The sequence below is a fragment of the Miscanthus floridulus genome, chromosome 1 (assembly GCF_019320115.1).
Source record: "Miscanthus floridulus cultivar M001 chromosome 1, ASM1932011v1, whole genome shotgun sequence".
In the NCBI taxonomy this organism is placed as follows: Eukaryota; Viridiplantae; Streptophyta; class Magnoliopsida; order Poales; family Poaceae; genus Miscanthus; species Miscanthus floridulus.
This window is the reverse complement of record NC_089580.1, coordinates 18972212-18990686: the sequence shown is the minus strand read 5'-3', so window position 1 is coordinate 18990686 and position 18475 is coordinate 18972212. Positions and strand designations below refer to the sequence as shown.

Here is an 18475-nt window from a genome sequence, read left to right as displayed (position 1 = left end):
CGCCAATATTTACCTCTATAGTATTGTAGGCGCCGGTCAAAACACCCGTACGGTAAACCCCCCATGTGCCTTTATGCATAAACAGTATTGTGGGCGTCGGAATTCACCGTACCATGTGAATATGGTAAAGCCATGCCTCCAGTCGGCGAGACAATATTTTTGTAGGTACCGACGTCCTCCAGTCTTGAAGAAAGCAGCTCAACCTCCCACATGTACCTAACATTCTACAGTGACATCAACAATATTGCGGGCGTTCACCATTATCCCGTCCCCGTCGGCGTGGGCAACAATGCTTAGAAACATTCGTACTCTCTCTTCCTCTCACTTGTAAAGTCATCCCCTTCTTCTATAAAAGGGGATGTGCTTCCTTCAAACACAGGCAGTTAACCCAAGTCGACTTCTTCAAGTCCAGGTTTATTAGATCGATAACTCGCAACCCCTCAAGCACACGCTTGGACACTTCGTTCATAGGATAGCTCCTGTCGATCTCGGCCCTTCCGACCAGACCGACCGGACACCCCATCTCTCTCTCATTTGTAACCCCACTATAAACTTCGAGCACCTGGGCTCAGGAATAAAGTCACCGATCGACCCACACTGGACGTAGGGCACGTTGCCTGAACCAGTATAAATCATATGTCATTGAGTGCTAGGCCACCTCCGATCACAACGTACAGCAAAACTACAAATATTTATTAGTTGGTCACTTTCTGTACCGACATATATTTTATAATTAATCTAATTATTTTGTTTTATAAGTGTTAGTATATTTTTATATAATTTTGTGGACGGTGGAGTACTGTTACTTTCCTCCCACACATTATTTTTACTATTTTCTTCTATTTCTGCTCCTTCTCCTCACTGTACATTCATATTTTCCGTCGAGGTAGCAGCGCGAGGCGTGAGCGAGCTCGGATGGGGACTGCCGAGCGGGCCGTATAGCGTACGCGTCAGACAGCGAAGCAGGCCGAACAAGCCGGCCCATGCGCGGCAGTGGAGAGCTAAGCGCGGGACTGATCGGAAAAATTGGTCGCATGACGCCGACCTGGTCGGACCCGAACCGTCCCTCTTTACCCTTTTGCCCCGGACCTCTCTGTGAATTTGTCTCCGTCTTCCTCCATTTCAAAATTTGTGGCTTCCTCCCCATTCCCTCCCCGGCTCCCTCTCCAGCCGCTCGCTCGCTTCGATTCGCTTCAGCTCTGCCATCCCGTCTCATGGACACCTCCCAGCCCACGCCTCGCGATGCCTCCCCAGCCCGCTGCTGACTGCACCGATTCACCCACAGTCGGCCGTCAGGCAACCGTAGCGTCGCCGATCCGCCACTCCGGCGAGATGCCGGTGGGCCCCACGGCCGTCTCCCCCGCCGCCGTCTATGGAGAACAGGGATAGCTTCCCTCGGCCCCCAGCGCCCTCCTACGCCCCCGGAACCGGAGCCGTTAAGGGCATCGCGGTCCCTACCGGCGGGGACACGGCCGCCACCAACCTGACGTCGTCGTCGGGGTCGTCCTCGTCTCTAACGCTCTCCCCTCCCCGCTTCCTGCAACAGATTCATGCAGCTGTCAAGCGGCAGAGGCCTTTCGGTGAGTGGATTCGGCTATGGAGCCCTACCCTCCTCTGATGTTGTTTCCGTCAAGGGTTCTAGTTTATGTTTGGCGCTTCTCCTCTGTAAATCTAAGTATGTTGATGCATGTCCCTCTACCTTCTGTATATTTCCGATTTACTGGGTACCCTATAAAAAATGTCATGGTTGCACCTGATTTCGTGGTTTTGTCACTGTCGTTGAGTTTCTAGGAACTATTATGTGATGTTGTCTCGAGTTGGTATACTGTACTGATCTTATGTTGATGCATGTTACCTTCTGTATATTTCCGATTTACTGGGTACCCTAAAAAAATGTCATGCTTGCACATGATTTCGTGGTTTTGTCACTGTTGTTGAGTTTCTAGGAACTATCTGTGATGTTGTCTCGAGTTTGTAAACTGTATTGATCTTTCTTGTATACTGTATTGTATATCTGTGATGTTGTCTCGAGTTTGTATACTGTATTGATCTTTCTAACTGACCTTGCCCCAGGTCCAATGCAGTCTAAACTTCCAAGAGCAACTAGGGTCCTGGTTTCCGGAGGTGAGCGTGCAACTAAAGTTGGTGCCTGCCCTTCTGTTGCGAAAGACCCTGAACAAAAAGTTACGCAGCCTCAGAGAGGCCTGTCGGGATCCTCTAGGCTGCCAAATGCGACGCCTGATCAAAGCACTCCTAAATTAGGGTCCTCTACCCCAGATGAGTTGATGTTGACAGCTTCCTCATCAATGTTAAAAAGCACCAATGATACCCATGCACAAAGTGTTGGCCAGAAGAATACTGAGGCTAATCTGTTGATTGATACGGAGAAGTCAGCTTTGGAAGCTTTGTCATCTCAAATTACATCATGCAGTGCATTGATGGGGGAAAGTTTCAAGAAAGGACAACTTGATTTGGTTGGTAATCCACAGTTGACGTCACAAAGTAAGAAACCTTTTCTTTCTTTGATACTTTACTGCAAAGTTGTGTACATGTTTAGTTATCAGTTTACATTGCAGGTGATAAGACTGTCTCCAACGATACGTACCCAAACCGAGACCCATTCACTGGTTTAGGTCACACACAGTAGCCCGAGTCCGACACCTAAAACAGGCCTTCTCCAACAGCGTATGCAGAAGAGGAGGCAGAGAGCATACCAAAACAAAACATCCGCCACCAAATGCTCCAAAGAAACCCATCAATGGCGGCTCAGATCCCGCGTAGGACGACCATGCCCGCGAGTCCGCGACCAGAACCCGTCGCGGACCCCACCCCCATGGTCCCCGACGCCAACCCCCGCTGCCGCAGCACCGTCGCCAGCACAAGCGTCCGCAATCCGACGCGACGCGGCGGGGCGTGGAGAAGGGTGGCCCTGGGAGAGCGCGGATCCGAGGACGGCCGCCGCTCGAGAGCCGGTCCGGTGCCAACCGCGGCGCCCTTCCTCATCGCCGGCTCGAAGGAGGAGTCCTCCCCGCTGTGGTCCGCCTGACCGCGCTCGAAGGTGGAGGAGCAGCCGCGAGCGCGGGCGAGCGGGGTCGGCACGGGCGCGGCGGCGCGGCCGGTGCGGGAGCGGGCCACCTCGGCGTTGCGGAGGCGTGCGCGGGCGGGCCACCGGAGATTTGCGTACCGAGGAGAGAGGGGATGCTTTTTTGCGTTTCGTTTCGGTCGGTAGCCAAAATGGGTGGTACATCTAGGTGAGCCGTTGGAGAGTGTTTTTGGTAGGCAAATCCACTGTAGAGGACGTATTTTGGGTTTGCATTTCGTCGTCGGAGACAGTCTAATATAGGCATCACTGTTGATAGTAGAATGGACAGTATGTCGTCTTATCTACATTCTGTTTCATTGACAGCAGGAGATAATTTTCCTGCAAATCAAGGAGCTCAGTACGATCACCAGCAGAACCATCAGGAGCTTGAAATTGTTGGTGCAGAAGTTGATATGGATATCAAATATGATGCGCCTAATTTGTCTCGGAGAGGGATCGATGAGGCTCGTAATCACAATCATGGAGAGCCAATGACTCGTTTCTCTGCTATTGGTTCATCTGTCACTGCCATTTCTCTACACTCAGGGCCTACTGTCCAAAGTTTACAAACTCCGCAGGTTAGCAGATACACTTCACCAGTGCAGATGCCAGAATCTGCTGTAGAATCATCCAAGGGTGTACTGGGCCATGGTTCTCAAAAGGAGCCTGCTGGTGCAACTGGTGTCGGTGATTGGAATCCCCACAACCAGCAGGTTCGAAATCTAGGCAATGGTGACACGGACAAAGCTGTTTCCAGCATTGGCAGATTGTGTTCCGAAGGATTACCTGCAAATGATCAGTCTACATCTGCCAGGGATGGTGGTGCTTCCCGACCAAACAAGGGTGAGAAGGAGCGCCACAAAAAGAATTATGATCCTAATGTTTTCTTTAAGGTGAATGGGAAACTTTATCAGAAACTTGGTAAAATAGGATCTGGAGGTAGCAGTGAAGTTCATAAAGTTATATCATCAGATTGCATAATATATGCCTTGAAAAAGATCAAGCTTAGAAGCCGTGACTACCCTACTGCATATGGGTTTTGTCAAGAAATTGAGTACTTAAATAAGTTGAAAGGAAAGAGCAATATCATTCAGATGATTGATTACGAGGTACCAAGTTCCTAACCTTATCTCCATTTTTTTTTTCTATTTTGGTATCTTTGTCCCACCAAAATAGTGACTGCATTGTCTTCCTCTCCTCGTAGAACTTACTCTTGAATTATCATCTTCATTTCCTGCCTCTGTGTAACCAACTTTATGTAAACATTTACAGTTTCCATAGGACCATTATTAATGATGATCAATGAATAGAATCAAGGATCTATATTGGTATTTTTTCCCTCACACTTTTTATAGAAACACATATGAAACTTCACTTGCATCATGTAATTTTTTTTATGTTTTGTGTTATTTCTCATTCATTCATATCATAAACTTACCAGACAATATTACTAGACTTCACTGCTGTTTCCTGGTCCTAGTTGCACATTACTAGATGATGCATATTCACCCATAGGACATCTAGCTGGTAACATCTGTATCATATGTGGTGTTATTTTGAGTTTTTTTTATACGAGTTATCCAGTTAGTGTGTGTAGTACTCTCTGTTGCCTCCACCTAATGTTATCATGTCTGCAAAATTCTGCGCTTTACTTTCAGTACTTAAAGAACAACACCTGTTGCTTTTCTATATATAAAATCTTTGGTACAAGCTCCAGTACTATACATTTGCAATGATCGTATTTACAGAAGTTGTCTTATATATACAGGATTGTAAATTGTAGGCCATATATAAAGGGCTGTAAATTGTGTGTGGTGAGTGGTGACAAAGATTTTAACCACATTGCCATATGATTGTAATTTGTCAGCAGCTACTGGCTATCTAAAATACACCTGATGTCAAATTGTTCTTTGTCCTTATTGGTTTTCATAGAATAATTTTACTTATTACACAAATTATCCATTCTATCTCCAGAGTGACATATTCTGATATGCCTATGGATTTTGCATCAACCAGGTCACTGATAAGAGTTTACTTCTAGAAAGTTCCGTGCCACCCAGGGATGGAAGAATTAAGGATGATCACTTTATCTATATGGTCCTGGAGTATGGTGAAATTGACTTGGCTAACATGGTTGCTCTAAAGTGGAAGGAGAGAAGCAACTCTAATATGAAAATTGATGAAAATTGGCTACGCTTTTATTGGCAGGTAACCTTCATTTTATCCGAGATAGACTAAATGAGGCATCTGGGTACTGGATAATTAGGCTGTACTGTAGCTAAAGATGAGATCTCATGATAGTCCCCTCAAACCAAAAGTCATATTTTATTTCAATTAAATGAAGTCGTCATATATATTATTGTTCCTAGTTGTATTAACCCTTCATGGCTAGTTCCATTAGTTTTAATCTTTTAAAGACTGCTGGGTAGGTAGCTAGGTCAATTGTATTTACTGGCCAACTGGTTTCTGGTTCTGCTACTAGTATTTGTTTTATCTATGCTGAGCAAGTTATCTAAGTTCTTCTAGATTTATGCAAAAACTTTGAAAGAGAAGAATTGCACGGAATTAGTTGTTGTATCTTGTTGCCCAATGGGATAATGAACCCTATGTGAACTTAGTGTTTTAGTTGCATACTCTCGTCATTCCATTTCTGTTCACAGCACACAATGTGCATTGACCAAGGAAATACTTAGTTTCAAGGGAAAAAAACAATGTGAAATAACGATGCCATAATATTACCTATTCTTTCTATCCAAGCATTTAATTAGGGGTAGGTACTAGGTAGTAGAAAAAATGTAATAACTATACCCTTGGCATCTTCAATGGACAAACATTGTGGAATTTTTTTTCCAAAGGCCGTTGACAAACATAGCGAAACGAAGGGAGTAATAAGTGATGTGAGCTTTTCGCCTTTTCAGACACCGTTTGATTTTTTTTTTCCTTCTTTCGTTTCTACTGTAGCAAATGCTTGAAGCTGTCAGTACAATACATGAGGAACGAATAGTTCACTCGGATTTGAAGCCTGCAAACTTTATGCTTGTGAGGGGCTCTCTTAAACTAATTGACTTTGGCATCGCCAAGGCCATAATGAATGATACAACAAATATTCAACGTGATGCTCAGGTACCATGTTACAATTATAGCATTTCTTTGTTGGCATCACTTGTATATTAATAATATTACCATTATCTCGAGTTATGTTTGTTGTTTTTTATGAAAGGCTAATTGTGGTTTTCTCACTACACTGAGCAGGTAGGGACTCTGAACTACATGTCACCTGAAGCATTCATGTGTAATGATACAGACTCGGGTGGTAATGTTATCAAGTGCGGGCGCCCCTCTGATATTTGGTCTCTTGGCTGTATACTTTACCAGATGGTGTATGGTAAGACACCATTTGCAGACTACAAGACTTTCTGGGCCAAATATAAAGAAGTCACTGATAGGAACCACAAGATCATGTATGAACCAGTTGACAACCCATGTCTGATTGATTTGATGCAAAGGTGTCTTGCCTGGGACCGAAATGAACGATGGAGGATACCTCAACTTCTCAAGCACCCGTTCCTCAATCCTCCGGTTCCAAAGGATCTACCACCCTCTGACAATGATCCATGTAGGTTGCTCATGGAGAGGATCAGAGCCCACTGGGATAATCCGGTGGTTCAAAAACTCCGTAGTTTAATTGAAGAACTCGACGGGGATCAGTAAAAATGGGTTTTTAACGATCTTGATAGATACTTGATCTAGGGCTTGGGTAGTGGTAGCACTAGTGTTTTAGTTTCTGTATCGTTCCTGATTGATAGGGTATCTGTTGTAATTTGTAAATAGAGTGGCGGCATCGGGGTCGACGGTTGGAGACGTCGGAGCATATTTTGATGGTGCCCTGGCATTCTTTGCTTCCTGGTGTTTTGAGGTTGATGTAACACTTTGTCAGAAATGGCAGCTAGTTAACGTTAGAGTCAAGCACCTTGTTCGCTTGTTGGTTTTAGCCAGCCCAAACCAGCCAGCCAACAGTGTTTTCCTCTCACAACAAACCAGCACCAGCCAGCCCAAATCAGTCCAGAAACCAACCAGCGAACAGTCCGTATCTCCAGGTGTAAATAAGGTGAAGCAATTAGTAGTTTGTGTTTTACGTTGCGTTCCTTTGTCGATACTCAATGGACAGTGAGAATCGTCCAGTTTTGAACTGCGAATGTGAATCGGGTTTGCATCCCTTCTTTTAGAAGATTGTAATTTTTCTTTGCTTGTGCACTCCAGAATCAGCACGTTATGTTTTTGGCAGATATGTTTGTACCCCGTTCGGCGTTGGAGGTTGGCGCCTTGTGTTTCTTGTCCATGTTCTCCCTTCCACCTGTGCAGCAGTGCAGGTGATCCACAATTCCACTTGCCCTTGTACGCTTTATTTGATAGTGAACTGAGTATATTGTACCAGAACGTTTCTATAGCACTCCTGCACACATCACTTGGCGGTGGGTCATCGAAAGAGGCCCTATTTTAAAGGAGTGATATTGGAATTTGGAGTGATCTTTCGAATAAGATATTGGAATTTGGAGCATGGAAGGAATCCGTTGTGTTTTGTAAAAAAAAAAAGTACGTGCCTGAGAGATAGGAGCGAGATTTGTCTGCCCTCAATAGGAGTGGCAGACAAGCCCATCCGGTGCTGAGGATCTGTGCATCTCCAGTTCTCCAAGTTTTGCCAGCTTTCACCTTTGCGATCTGTAGGAGCAGTAGACAAGCGCATTCGGTGCTGAGGGATCGTGTTTCAGATATGCTAGCCAGGACGCCAGCCACTTTGGCCTTCGCTTCCAGCATGCATGCAGAAAGACGGTCAGGCACATGGCGTAAGACCTAGGTCTTACCCAATCTCAATCTCGCTGCGCCGCCGCTAGAGGTGGTCGGTCTCTGCTCCATTCGAGTCCCGTCGACGCTCGCTTGGCGGGGCGGTCTTCATGATTGATCGGCCGAGGCCTTAAATCAGTAGATCTGTCTTCCTCCCAAGAATCTATTTCCCCCTTCCCCAGGCCTTTTTATGTCTGACGAGTCTTTGATCCTGTCTCTTGTGATTTGAGTCGGGTAAGGGGGATGGCGATGATCCGGCGGTTCGTGAACATCGTGGCGGAGGACTATAAGAGAGGCTTGTACTCGTTGCACCGCCTCGACGTCTCCAAACATCTATTCTACCCATCAACAGCCCAAGCCGCACAAGCCAACACTGGTGGTGGTGATGAGATAGAGAGGTTGCAGGAGCTACCTGAACCGTGTATCTTCAAGCAACCGGCCCTCACTACCGTGGCGCGCAGCTCCATCTCCAAGATGCCCTTCTTTTGGGCTGCTGAGCCCCTGCAGCAGCGAGAGCAGGATTTTCTCCATGAACGAGGTTGGCCAGTCCGCCCTGTTCAATGCCGACGAACGATTTGCCAAGGCCATGCCGGATCTTGAAGAGTTCAAGGGACATGTGCATGTCTCAGCCTCTATCGTCGACCAGGCCGCCGGTGCCAAGGAAGAAGGCACGTACATCATGCACGGCGTGCACGGCGTACCGTATGGACTGGACTTCAAATCCCGCTTCGACGTTCTCAGATTCGGTAACCCAGGCGGCGGCGGTTGGTACTGGCACTGGCAGTCTCTTCCACTGCCACCCTTCATCTTCGGATCCCACGAAAAAACTGCCCGCATCATCTCCTACACGGTGGTGGAGGATGGTCGCACAACCTGCCTGTCATACATGGGAGAGGGCACTTACTGCTTCGACACGGCCAAAGGTGAGTGGTGGAAAGCCGGTGACTGGGAGCTGCCGTTTGATGGCAGAGTGGTGTATGTTCCTGACCTCAAATTCTGGTTGGGCTTCTGTGTCCGGAACCCCAACAACCTTTGTGCTACATCAGGCCTCTCTGACATGGCCCTGAACCAACCACCAAAGTCGCAGCTTCTGTGGCAAAATCTCATACCTAAGGAGTGGATGGCAATGAAGGTTAACCTCCTCAACCTCGGGTCAGGCAAGTTTGCCATTGCTAAGGTCTTCAAATATATAGGGGAATCAAGGTACTTCTCTGACTCGGATATGGTTGAGGATGAGTTTGAACAACACTATCTAAGTAAGATACTGGTTTTTAAGCTTATTCAAATAATGAAAATAATTTTATACCTATATATTTAATTACAAATTATAATTATAATTTTTGTACAAGTCAAGATGGAAAGGTCATGGATGTACAACTTATCAAACTTAGATCATCATTACCGGTTGAAGATTCAGAGGTTTATTGATGCCGCTAAGAGGCATGCATGTAGAGAGAACACGAAGCACATATATTGTCGGTGAAGAAGAAATCCATTCTCTCTCTAGTTTCTCTCTCTAGGTGAGAGAGCGCTCCGCTCTGCCCGTCGGTGGCCACCCCGGCCCCAACGTCCACCTCCTCCTGCCGGTGGCCACCCCGGCGCCGTCGTCCACCTCCACCCGTCAGTGACCACTCCGGCCCCGGCGTCCACCAGCCCTCCCGTCGTCGACCGTTCCGGTCACGTCGGCTAGTCCGCCATGGAGCGCGGCTCCTGCTCCCATCGCTCGTGGGTAGACAGGGTGGAGGAGGACGAGGTAGCTCGAAGCATGGGTAGATCCGTGTTCCTTGAGCTGCCCCCTCTTGCTGCTGCTGCTCACGCCGAGCTCGTCCTGCGTTCGAGTCCCCTCGACCTAGAGGCGAATCCCTTTCTAGGCTCTCCGGTGGACTCTGCTGCGAGGCTTCACTTCTCCGACTCGGAGGCCTCAATCGGCAAATCCGACACCTCCCCCCTCCTCCCGACCATGGCAAGGTGGTTTGGGCTCCCCGTCGGCATCGCCGTCGCAGGCGCCGTAGGCCATGTTGTAGGATCTCTGATTGGACTAGAGGGGGGTGAATAGACCTGTCAAAACAAACACTAATGCTTTTATCAAATTCACCCAGCGGCACTGCCGCTCTGGCAGGGCAGCACTGTCGGGCCAGAACAGCGGCACTGCCGCATCTGCAGACAACTTCAAATCATAGTTCAAAATCCATGAATGAAAACTTAGACCGCAGAAATTTTCTAGCTTACTGCAGGTATGACAATCACAGATCAAGAGCTAGAAGTGGTAGGAACACCACACATAAGTAGATCGACTAAATCCTAGAAATTATCTCAACCACAATATATCATGCAAGTAATGTAAATTAAGCACAAATGACACAATGATTTATCCCGTGGTTCGGCTCATCATCAAGGCTTGCCTACCTCCACGTTGTTGAGGTTAGCCACTAAGGCTTAGGGCTTTGCAACCCTTCCTCGTTCTCAAATTAAGAGACTTAACTCTTGAGATGAGGGGTGAGTTTACTAACTTCAAGAGATTGTTACAAACCTTTCGGGACTGCTACACAAGTTGGCAAGCTCTATGGGCGACGCTCTAGCCAGCTAGGAGCCAAGCTCCAAGAGTAATAAACACAACCGCTGGCCAAAACGTGAACCAAGTGCTCTTTAGAGTTGAGGAATTAATGGAGTTGTTCTCTAATCGAGTTTTGGACCCTTTTTCCTCAAGGATTCATGGGGAAATCAATGGATTTGCTTAGGGGCTTGAGGTCAACAATGAAGGGAGAGAGAGAGAGAGCTCCTGCTCTGCTTTGGACGTGCTGAAGCGAGGAAGAAGAGGCAGAGAGCCATTGGGGAGGAAGGGGAAGGGTATAAATACCCCCAGTCCCCAACAGTCACTTGAGTCACGGTAGTGCCGCGGCTCAAGTGCGGCAGTGTCTCTCTTCAAGTGCGGCAGTGCCACACCACGTAAGACAGCAAGGATAAGAGTGAAGTGTAGATTGTCTTGGCTGTGAATCTAAAGATGCATGTGTATGTTTGATCACTTGGTAGCATATATTAGCTTAAGCATTGTGTCCCCCTTTATAGTATGGCTTGTCCTATACTCAAATTCAAAATATAAAAGAATTTAAACCTCCTTTGAGTTTGAAGCCATCTACATTTGTAATTGGGGGCTCCTCTGTTTCGTGTAGCATTCTTGAATATAAATTTCCTACTTGTCATCTCGATAAATCTCATTAGTTTTCTAATTACGTGGTCATTATCACCAAAATGTATGTTTGATCACTTGGTAGCACATATTAGCTTAAGCATTGTATCCCCCTTTATAGTACGACTTTTCCTATACTCAAATTCAAAATATAAAAGAATTTAAACCTCCTTTGAGTTTGAAGCCATCTACATTTGTAATTGGGGGCTCCTCTGTTTCGTGTAGCATCTTCGAATATAAATTCCCTACTTGCCATCTCGATAAATCTCATTTGTTTTCTAATTGCGTGGCCATTATCACCAAAACCCACAAATAGGGTTTGATTGCACTTTCACATGTCGTGGGGGTTTTATGGTCGACGCGTGTAAGGCCGACGCAGGCGTAGCCCAGCGCAAGGTCCCGCCTATGGTTAGTCATCTGAGCACGATGTCTGTCGCGCTGGACGCTGATGGCTTTTGGCCCGTTCAGAGTAGGAGGCGCTGGCGCCGCGTCGCTTCCCCGCACCGACCGGTTCCGTCCAACCTCATCGGCAAGTGCTTCAACTGCCTTACCGATGACCATGTCCACGTCGACTGCACTGCTTCGGCCAAGTGCTTCAACTGTAGGACTACTAGCCACCAGGCGAGAGACTGCCCCCACCCTCCTACTATTGGCTGTTGGGAGGGCAAACGCGGCCGCTCCCCACCACATGGTTTCTGGAGGGGAGCACGCCGATGCTGTGACTCTCGCAGCAGGGGTCCATCGCCGGTGGATACAATCTCCACGTGCTCGGCGTCCACCAGGCAGGAGCCTTCTATGCCACCGGTGTGCCAGCCTTCGACCCCAGGCCACCGTTGCGGGAATCCTTCGTGACTCTACCACCAGAAGACCTGTTCGGCCTTAACGGCGTGGCGGATTCGGTTCGCTCCGCCCCGACGAGAAATGGGGAAGGACCTCATGTCCCTAGACAGTCGTTGTGTCCTCTACTGCCAACCATTCTTCCCCTAGGGAGGTCTCGATCCTAGGAGACCTAGAGTCATCCCATCATGTTCTGCGTTCGCTGTTGCGGAGGGCATAGGCCTCGCTGGCCTCTCCTAGGACGCGGGTGAGGACGTCGCTGCTGGGACTCATCATCGTCCCCCGAACCCCGCCTCTCCAAGCTATTGAGGATGCTTTGTCGCTGGCCCTTCTAGCCATGGTGATCGGCACCAGACCTCCTGTCATGCCAACAATGGTTCGCGCCCACCTTGACAACCACTATGGTATCTTCGGTGACCGGGTCACCGTCCATTGCACCAAGCTAGATGACTTCATCGTTCGCTTCACTCGCCCTGAGGATCTTGAGCTTGTGTTGGGGTCACCATCGCCGCTCGTGGCTCCCTTCACCCTACGATGGCGGAGGTGGAGCCGCCTCATCATGGGCTCGACCGGCTCTTTTAGGTTCCAGGTTCTCGTCGGTATGAAGGGGATCCCGTCGCACGCTAGGTCCAAGGTAACCGCTCAGGCGATCCTCGGTTCTTCCTGCACCAATGTCACCATCGCTAATCCAGAGGTGATTGCTGACCCAGAGGATGAGTGTGAACTCTTTGTGGTGGCCTAGTGCACCCATCCTGACCTAGTTCCTAACAAGATGATCATGGTTGTCCTAGAGCCAGAGGAGGAGCACGATGGCGGTTCGCTGCTGTACCCAAGGCTACATGAGATCATCCATGATGAAGTCCCCATGCTCTGTTACCTCATTCATATAAGGCTAATCGAGTTCCAAGACTGGCACACGCCGTCGACGTCGTCCGACGACAGCATGGACTTTGGTGGGGACGACAGCGACAGTGGTGACAACAACTTCAATGGTTACCATCTCGGCTTCGGCGGTGGCGGTTTGTGGCCGAGGATGACTCGTTTTGATGGTTCGGATAAGCCGTGGCTAGGTCATGGTTTGGGTCATGCCTGGCGAGCATGGGAAACGAGGCCTATAATTGTCATGGGCGACGTGTCATGCCCAATTGGCGCTGTTTACACCAAAATTTAGGAGAAGAGCGCGGGAACCCGCATGCTTCCAAGATTGTGCCAATTAAGGAGTCGATTGTGTAAAGATTGATATCTGCCGGATCGAATGCGACACTAGGATCGTTTCTCTTTGAATGATGTCAACAAGTAACAATGGTGAGACATTATTGGCATCGAGAAGATATATATCGGACTCTACAAAATGGAAAAGATTAGAGTCTAAGTTATCTTAAAATAGGAATGTTTTCTTTGTGCCAAAGATTGTACTAAGTCGTACTCGAGTAGGATTCGTTTTTAGGCTCCGGGTATAAATATCAAACCCCGGCTATTGTAAAAGACACACAATCAATCAAATACCAGTTATTTACTTTTTTTGGCTCCAGCCACCCCTTAGGAGTAGGAGTAGAGTAGATCTCGGTGAGTTCTTCAGCAAGTATGGCTACATCAATCTGGTCAACCTCCACTGCTTGTCTATAAGTACCGTCATGGCTTATACCTCTGTTCGTACGGCTGCATCGATCTGGTCGACCTCCACTGCGACTCTAGTATGAGTTAGTTATCGACTTTTGTCTAGTTCAAGTACGGTTGCATCGATCCGGTCGACCTCCACTGCTCGAACTAGATTATGGTCAAGTTATCGGCTCTATCTAAGGGTGGCACTCCTTCGGATAGATTCATTAAGTTACTGATATTGCTTATTATTTCCATTATTTATTTAATTACAGCAATATCACTTCGCCCGATTGGGATTGGTCTAGATCGGCCTTATATCTTTTTAACCCATCGTTTGTTAATCTAAACTGATCTAATCTATACTTTAAACAATGAGTTATGTTTTATCAGTCGTTTTATATCAATTTTGATCGTGCATAGCGTGCGGTTAAGGCGTGTCTGATTTTGAGTAGATCTATTGGCTAGCGAAAACCGTTCCATGGTCTGTTATCACGGCCTGTGTGATTCTGCCTCACACCCCACTATTAGCACCGTGGAGTGGAGATGAGATCTAATATGTTCATTAGTTTATCTCTATTAAATGGTTGAATGATGATGAACTGTCTCTTTCATAAAAGGGGTTCGGTTACTTGCAGTCATTGGCTTAGCATGAATTAATTACTGTTGATATCCTTTTGCCAGTGATCAATATTTGTTTAAAGAATAATATTTATCCTAAATGATAACTGATTCCTCTTACACAACCCCATGAGCTTTAACCGATTTATTCTTATGAATATGCTGGAATCGACTATTTAGTCGATCTCCTTTCATATTGGCTCTTAGAGCCGCACATTCGGGACTATCTGGCAACACCAGCAAGTTTCACCCTTAATTACTGATAAACTTTCTCTCTTTGTTAATTACAGGGTCAAATTGACTGGTACATCTTGGGAGGAGTGCACAGGATCAACCACCCCTATGCTGAAGCTAGGCGAATCTCTAGCTCCATTGAGTGGACCCTTCTGGCTTGCTCGTGTGCCCTCGGCATGGGATAAAATTCTATGTCGACACATGTTTCTGGCACACACGGTGGGACCCCACAATCATCATGGTGGTTCGTGACAACAACGACATCCTTATGGTACATTATGAAGATCTGCCTGATGGAGATAAAGGTGTCATTAGCAAATCTACAGAAGAGTTTCAGAACAAGTGTTTGTTGTCCTACACCAAAACACATGACAACACAATTGTTTAGAAATTTCCATTATCAAGAGTTCTATTACATGGGCAGACAAATACAATTGAAGCTAAAGATAGGCATTTCTTTAAGGCAGTTGTAGACAAATCTGTTCGTGATGCCATATTAAGCCATAATGAAGCTTTCTTGGACATATTCCATAATGCCATGAAAGAGGTGATTCATGGGTTTCTAGTTGGTCAAGGTGGGCCGACTTCTTACAACATTCTAGATCCATTGACCCAAGGGACTAATCAAGTCGGTGCTAGCCATCAAGAAGCAGCACCAGCCAGTAATGGTGATGTCTAGGAAGTTCAGGGTTCATCTGAACAAGCTCAGGGAACTACTATGAATCAGATATAGTATAATCCTGGATCGATAGTACAACATGTGCAACAGCCGATGGGGCATGGTCAGAACCAGGTGATCAATTTAGGCACATCAGGCCATATACCGTCGTTGGCTCAAAAAATAGCACCATCAATTCAAAGGATCCATAGAGATATAGATCCTTATATCTATAATCAGAGACTTCAAGCAACAAGCCCGTAAAGGACCAAACAGATAGAGGTTCCACAAGGATATCACTATGGATCAGACTATAACACCCTTCATATGATTCTAAATCTAGGGTATCAAGGCACACGGGATTTCAATTCATAGATGGGTTAGCAAGTACAGAGAAATCTAAATTCAAATACTGATGAGTTGCTGCTGAAGGTTACCGAGATGATGAAGAATCAGTTTAGTTTAAAGCCAAAAGGGCTGACCTTCTCGTACAAACATCCATATCCAGAATGGTATGATTTGGTTGCTCTTCCCACAAATTACAGGCTCCCAGAATTTGCTAAGTTCACTGGCCAAGACAGTACAAGCACGACAGAATATGTTAGTCGATATCTTACGCAATTGGGTGAAGCATCAATTGAGGATGCCCATCGAGTTCGTTTCTTCTCCTTATCCCTATCAGTGGCAGCGGTAGAAGGAAAATGATTTTCAACGTAGGTTAAAGGATCAAGAATACCAGCGTCAACTAGAAAAAGAAAGATACAAAAGGAAGCAAGTCAGATCACATTAGAATTGTCATTTCTTCAAACATTGCTGGAATGAAGGTTTGAAGTTACCTACCAGACATGATTGTCCAGAATGCAGCAATCAATATTGGGAGTTTAGACAATCTCAAACCAACTATCGGTCTATCCATACTCAAGATGCATATCATCATAATAACATAGATCGGCGCTTAAAAAATGGAAGTATTCATAATTGGCTAGGAAAAAGAGTTGTTGACCAGGACTGGGCTGATTATGAAGATGAAGGCAACAAAAGAAAATATGTTTGGCATGAAGGCCAATGGTGTCCAGAAGGTTTAACAAGAAGCCAGAAAAGAAGGGTGTAACGCCTAAAGAATAAAGAGATAGAACAGGCTCAGGCATCTAGTAAACCTCAAGTATGGCGTACTAAGAAAATAGCCGATAGAAGGCAACCATCGGCTAATATCCAAATGTCTTTTCTATTACCATTAGAGTTTAGACCTCCGGCAGATCAAGAAGTTTATTTGGATTTCAATGAATCAGAGTATGAGGAGATAGTTGCCAAGTTAACGGTTGTACAACAAGCAATATTTGATAAACTAGCCAAGCATCGGCGCTTAAAAGCTTTATATATGAAAGGTCTTGTTGATGGAAAGCCGATGAATAAGATGTTAGTGGACGGAGGTGCTTCTGTCAATCTTATGCCTTACACCACTTTTCGTAAACTTGGCAAAGATCAGGAGATCTGATGGAGACTGACATGATGTTTAAGGATTTTAGAGGTAATGCAACTCAGACCCGGGGGGCAATAAATGTTGAACTAACAATCGGGATAGTTTGCTCCTTGGCCGTGATTGGATTCATGCAAACTATTTTGTACCATTGACCATGCATCATGGGGATGATGTCGAGGTGGTTCACGCTGATGAATCTACGAGCATCACAATAGCCGGTACAGGCTTTTGGGAACTAGGAGACTTCGATTGCTTTTCTAGCAAGTTATGGGAAGGAGGTTTCATTAAGATCAGCAATGAAAGCCAATAGTCGATGCAAGCGATTGGCTCTAAAAGTTTGTTTTAGTGAATAGTCACGGCTTCATGTCGGCCATTGGAATAAAGGAAAATAAGCATTAGTTCTGAGGATGGGTTTAGGCCGATGTATGTGAATGCTAAGTTGAATCGAAAGTGCGATTCGGAATTGGTAGGTTTCTTAGAGGAATTCTGTTTCGCTTAATGGGATGCTTGACCTGGGTTGATCAATCATTTAACCTTTGGTATGAAAAGTTCTATAGCGAAATATTTAAAGGGATGTTATCCTAGCATTTGATCTACACTTGATAGTCGATTCATTTGGTCATCGGCTCTAATAGTCGGTACCAGAAAGGTATCGTCTCTAGTTCAAAAAATGAAGAAACTTAAAAGACATGAAAGCCGATACGATATGTATCGCCTCTAGAGCAAAGAATAAAAAGAAAAATAGTCATACACAAGAGCATTGCACTGAGACACATTCATGAAAAGAACAAGAGTCTTTGTTCATCAGATTACCCTAGATACAATCTAATCAAAGACATTGTTCACCACATCCTGGGCCAATGTGATATCTACTATGGCCTCTGCTGCCATAACAAATTCTTTGAGCAGGTCCTCATGTTCCTTAGGACCATCGCCCATTGGGAAACCAGTCTCCATGGCATGAAGCTCGTACCCAGTTTGGACTTGCGCCGCGGTCAGCGCCACCGCCGCACCATGACGAACGCTGTGGAGGGCGATCTCCTCAATGTGGGCTGAGATGTCTTGAAGACAAGCATCGATGGGAGAACCTCGAGCATTGACGGCGTCCGCAGCCACGTTTGCCGCTAGTTGGAGAGATTCCAACTACACCGTTAGGGCTAACAATCACAAGAACAAAAAGACATCAAGATAAGGACAAGGGAAATTGGAATGAGGCATTCCTGGAATTCATCTTACCCGCCACCATGGCATCAGACTCGGCTAGCCATGCTCGAATGGTGCTGACCTCCTCCTCGGCCGCATGAAGAGCAGCCTGAGTGACCCCAAGGCAGATCTTGAGCTGGCCATTCTCCTGAGTTGCCTCAGAGTAGCGATTCTGAGCGGCCCTCCACTCCCGAAGGAAGCGACGGGCGTCATCGTCGTTGTATGAATTAGAGGAATCTGATGATGAGGCAGGCGTAGAAGGCACAACATTAGAGGGCTCACCAGCCCTAGGAAGAGGACGAAGGCTATCGTTCACGACAAACTTAGAAACAAAATGGAAGAGTTCATCACTATGAGCAGGAGATTACAGATCGTCGCCGAAGTCATCAATCTCACCTCATACGTCGGAGACATTGATTCATCAGCATGTTCTCCTCTAGGATCTCCTCCGCCACGCGCTTGCCTCGATTGTCCTTACCAGCCATGAAAGATAATTGGATCTACAGAAGGGAGAAAGAAAACTACTACAGGGTTTCGGTAGGCGGAGGAAAGCAAAGGAACAGTTGCGAATGGAGATGTGTTCGAGGCTGAAGCCCTCGGCTGGTATTTGAAGATATGAAGTGAAGAGGTGGATGCCTTGGGATGCGTAAAAGGCAACTGCAATTAATAGAAGGTGAAGCGCCACTTCATCAAGGCCGAAGAGAATACGACGCTGGGAGATTAAGGATAGAA

General features: G+C 46.4%; 1 protein-coding gene across 1 annotated transcript; it reads left to right on the top strand.

The window, feature by feature from the left end:
* The first annotated feature begins 1151 nt into the window (after nt 1-1151).
* Nucleotides 1152-7172, top strand: LOC136474965 (serine/threonine-protein kinase MPS1-like). The gene is made up of 6 exons (XM_066472526.1): nt 1152-1580; nt 2074-2502; nt 3410-4191; nt 5099-5290; nt 6044-6205; nt 6335-7172. Exons 1-6 carry the CDS (start codon nt 1373-1375, stop codon nt 6791-6793), a joined length of 2232 nt encoding a protein of 743 aa, XP_066328623.1. The 5' UTR covers nt 1152-1372; the 3' UTR covers nt 6794-7172.
* The last annotated feature ends 11303 nt before the right edge of the window (nt 7173-18475 follow it).

Coding starts and splice junctions, on each gene's coding strand:
- LOC136474965 (XM_066472526.1), top strand. CDS start 1,373: ATGGAGAACAGGGATAGCTTCCCTCGGCCCCCAGCGCCCTCCTACGCC. Junction 2,503..3,409: donor TCCACAGTTGACGTCACAAA/GTAAGAAACCTT, acceptor CATTGACAGCAG/GAGATAATTTTCCTGCAAAT. Junction 5,291..6,043: donor GGCTACGCTTTTATTGGCAG/GTAACCTTCATT, acceptor TTTCTACTGTAG/CAAATGCTTGAAGCTGTCAG.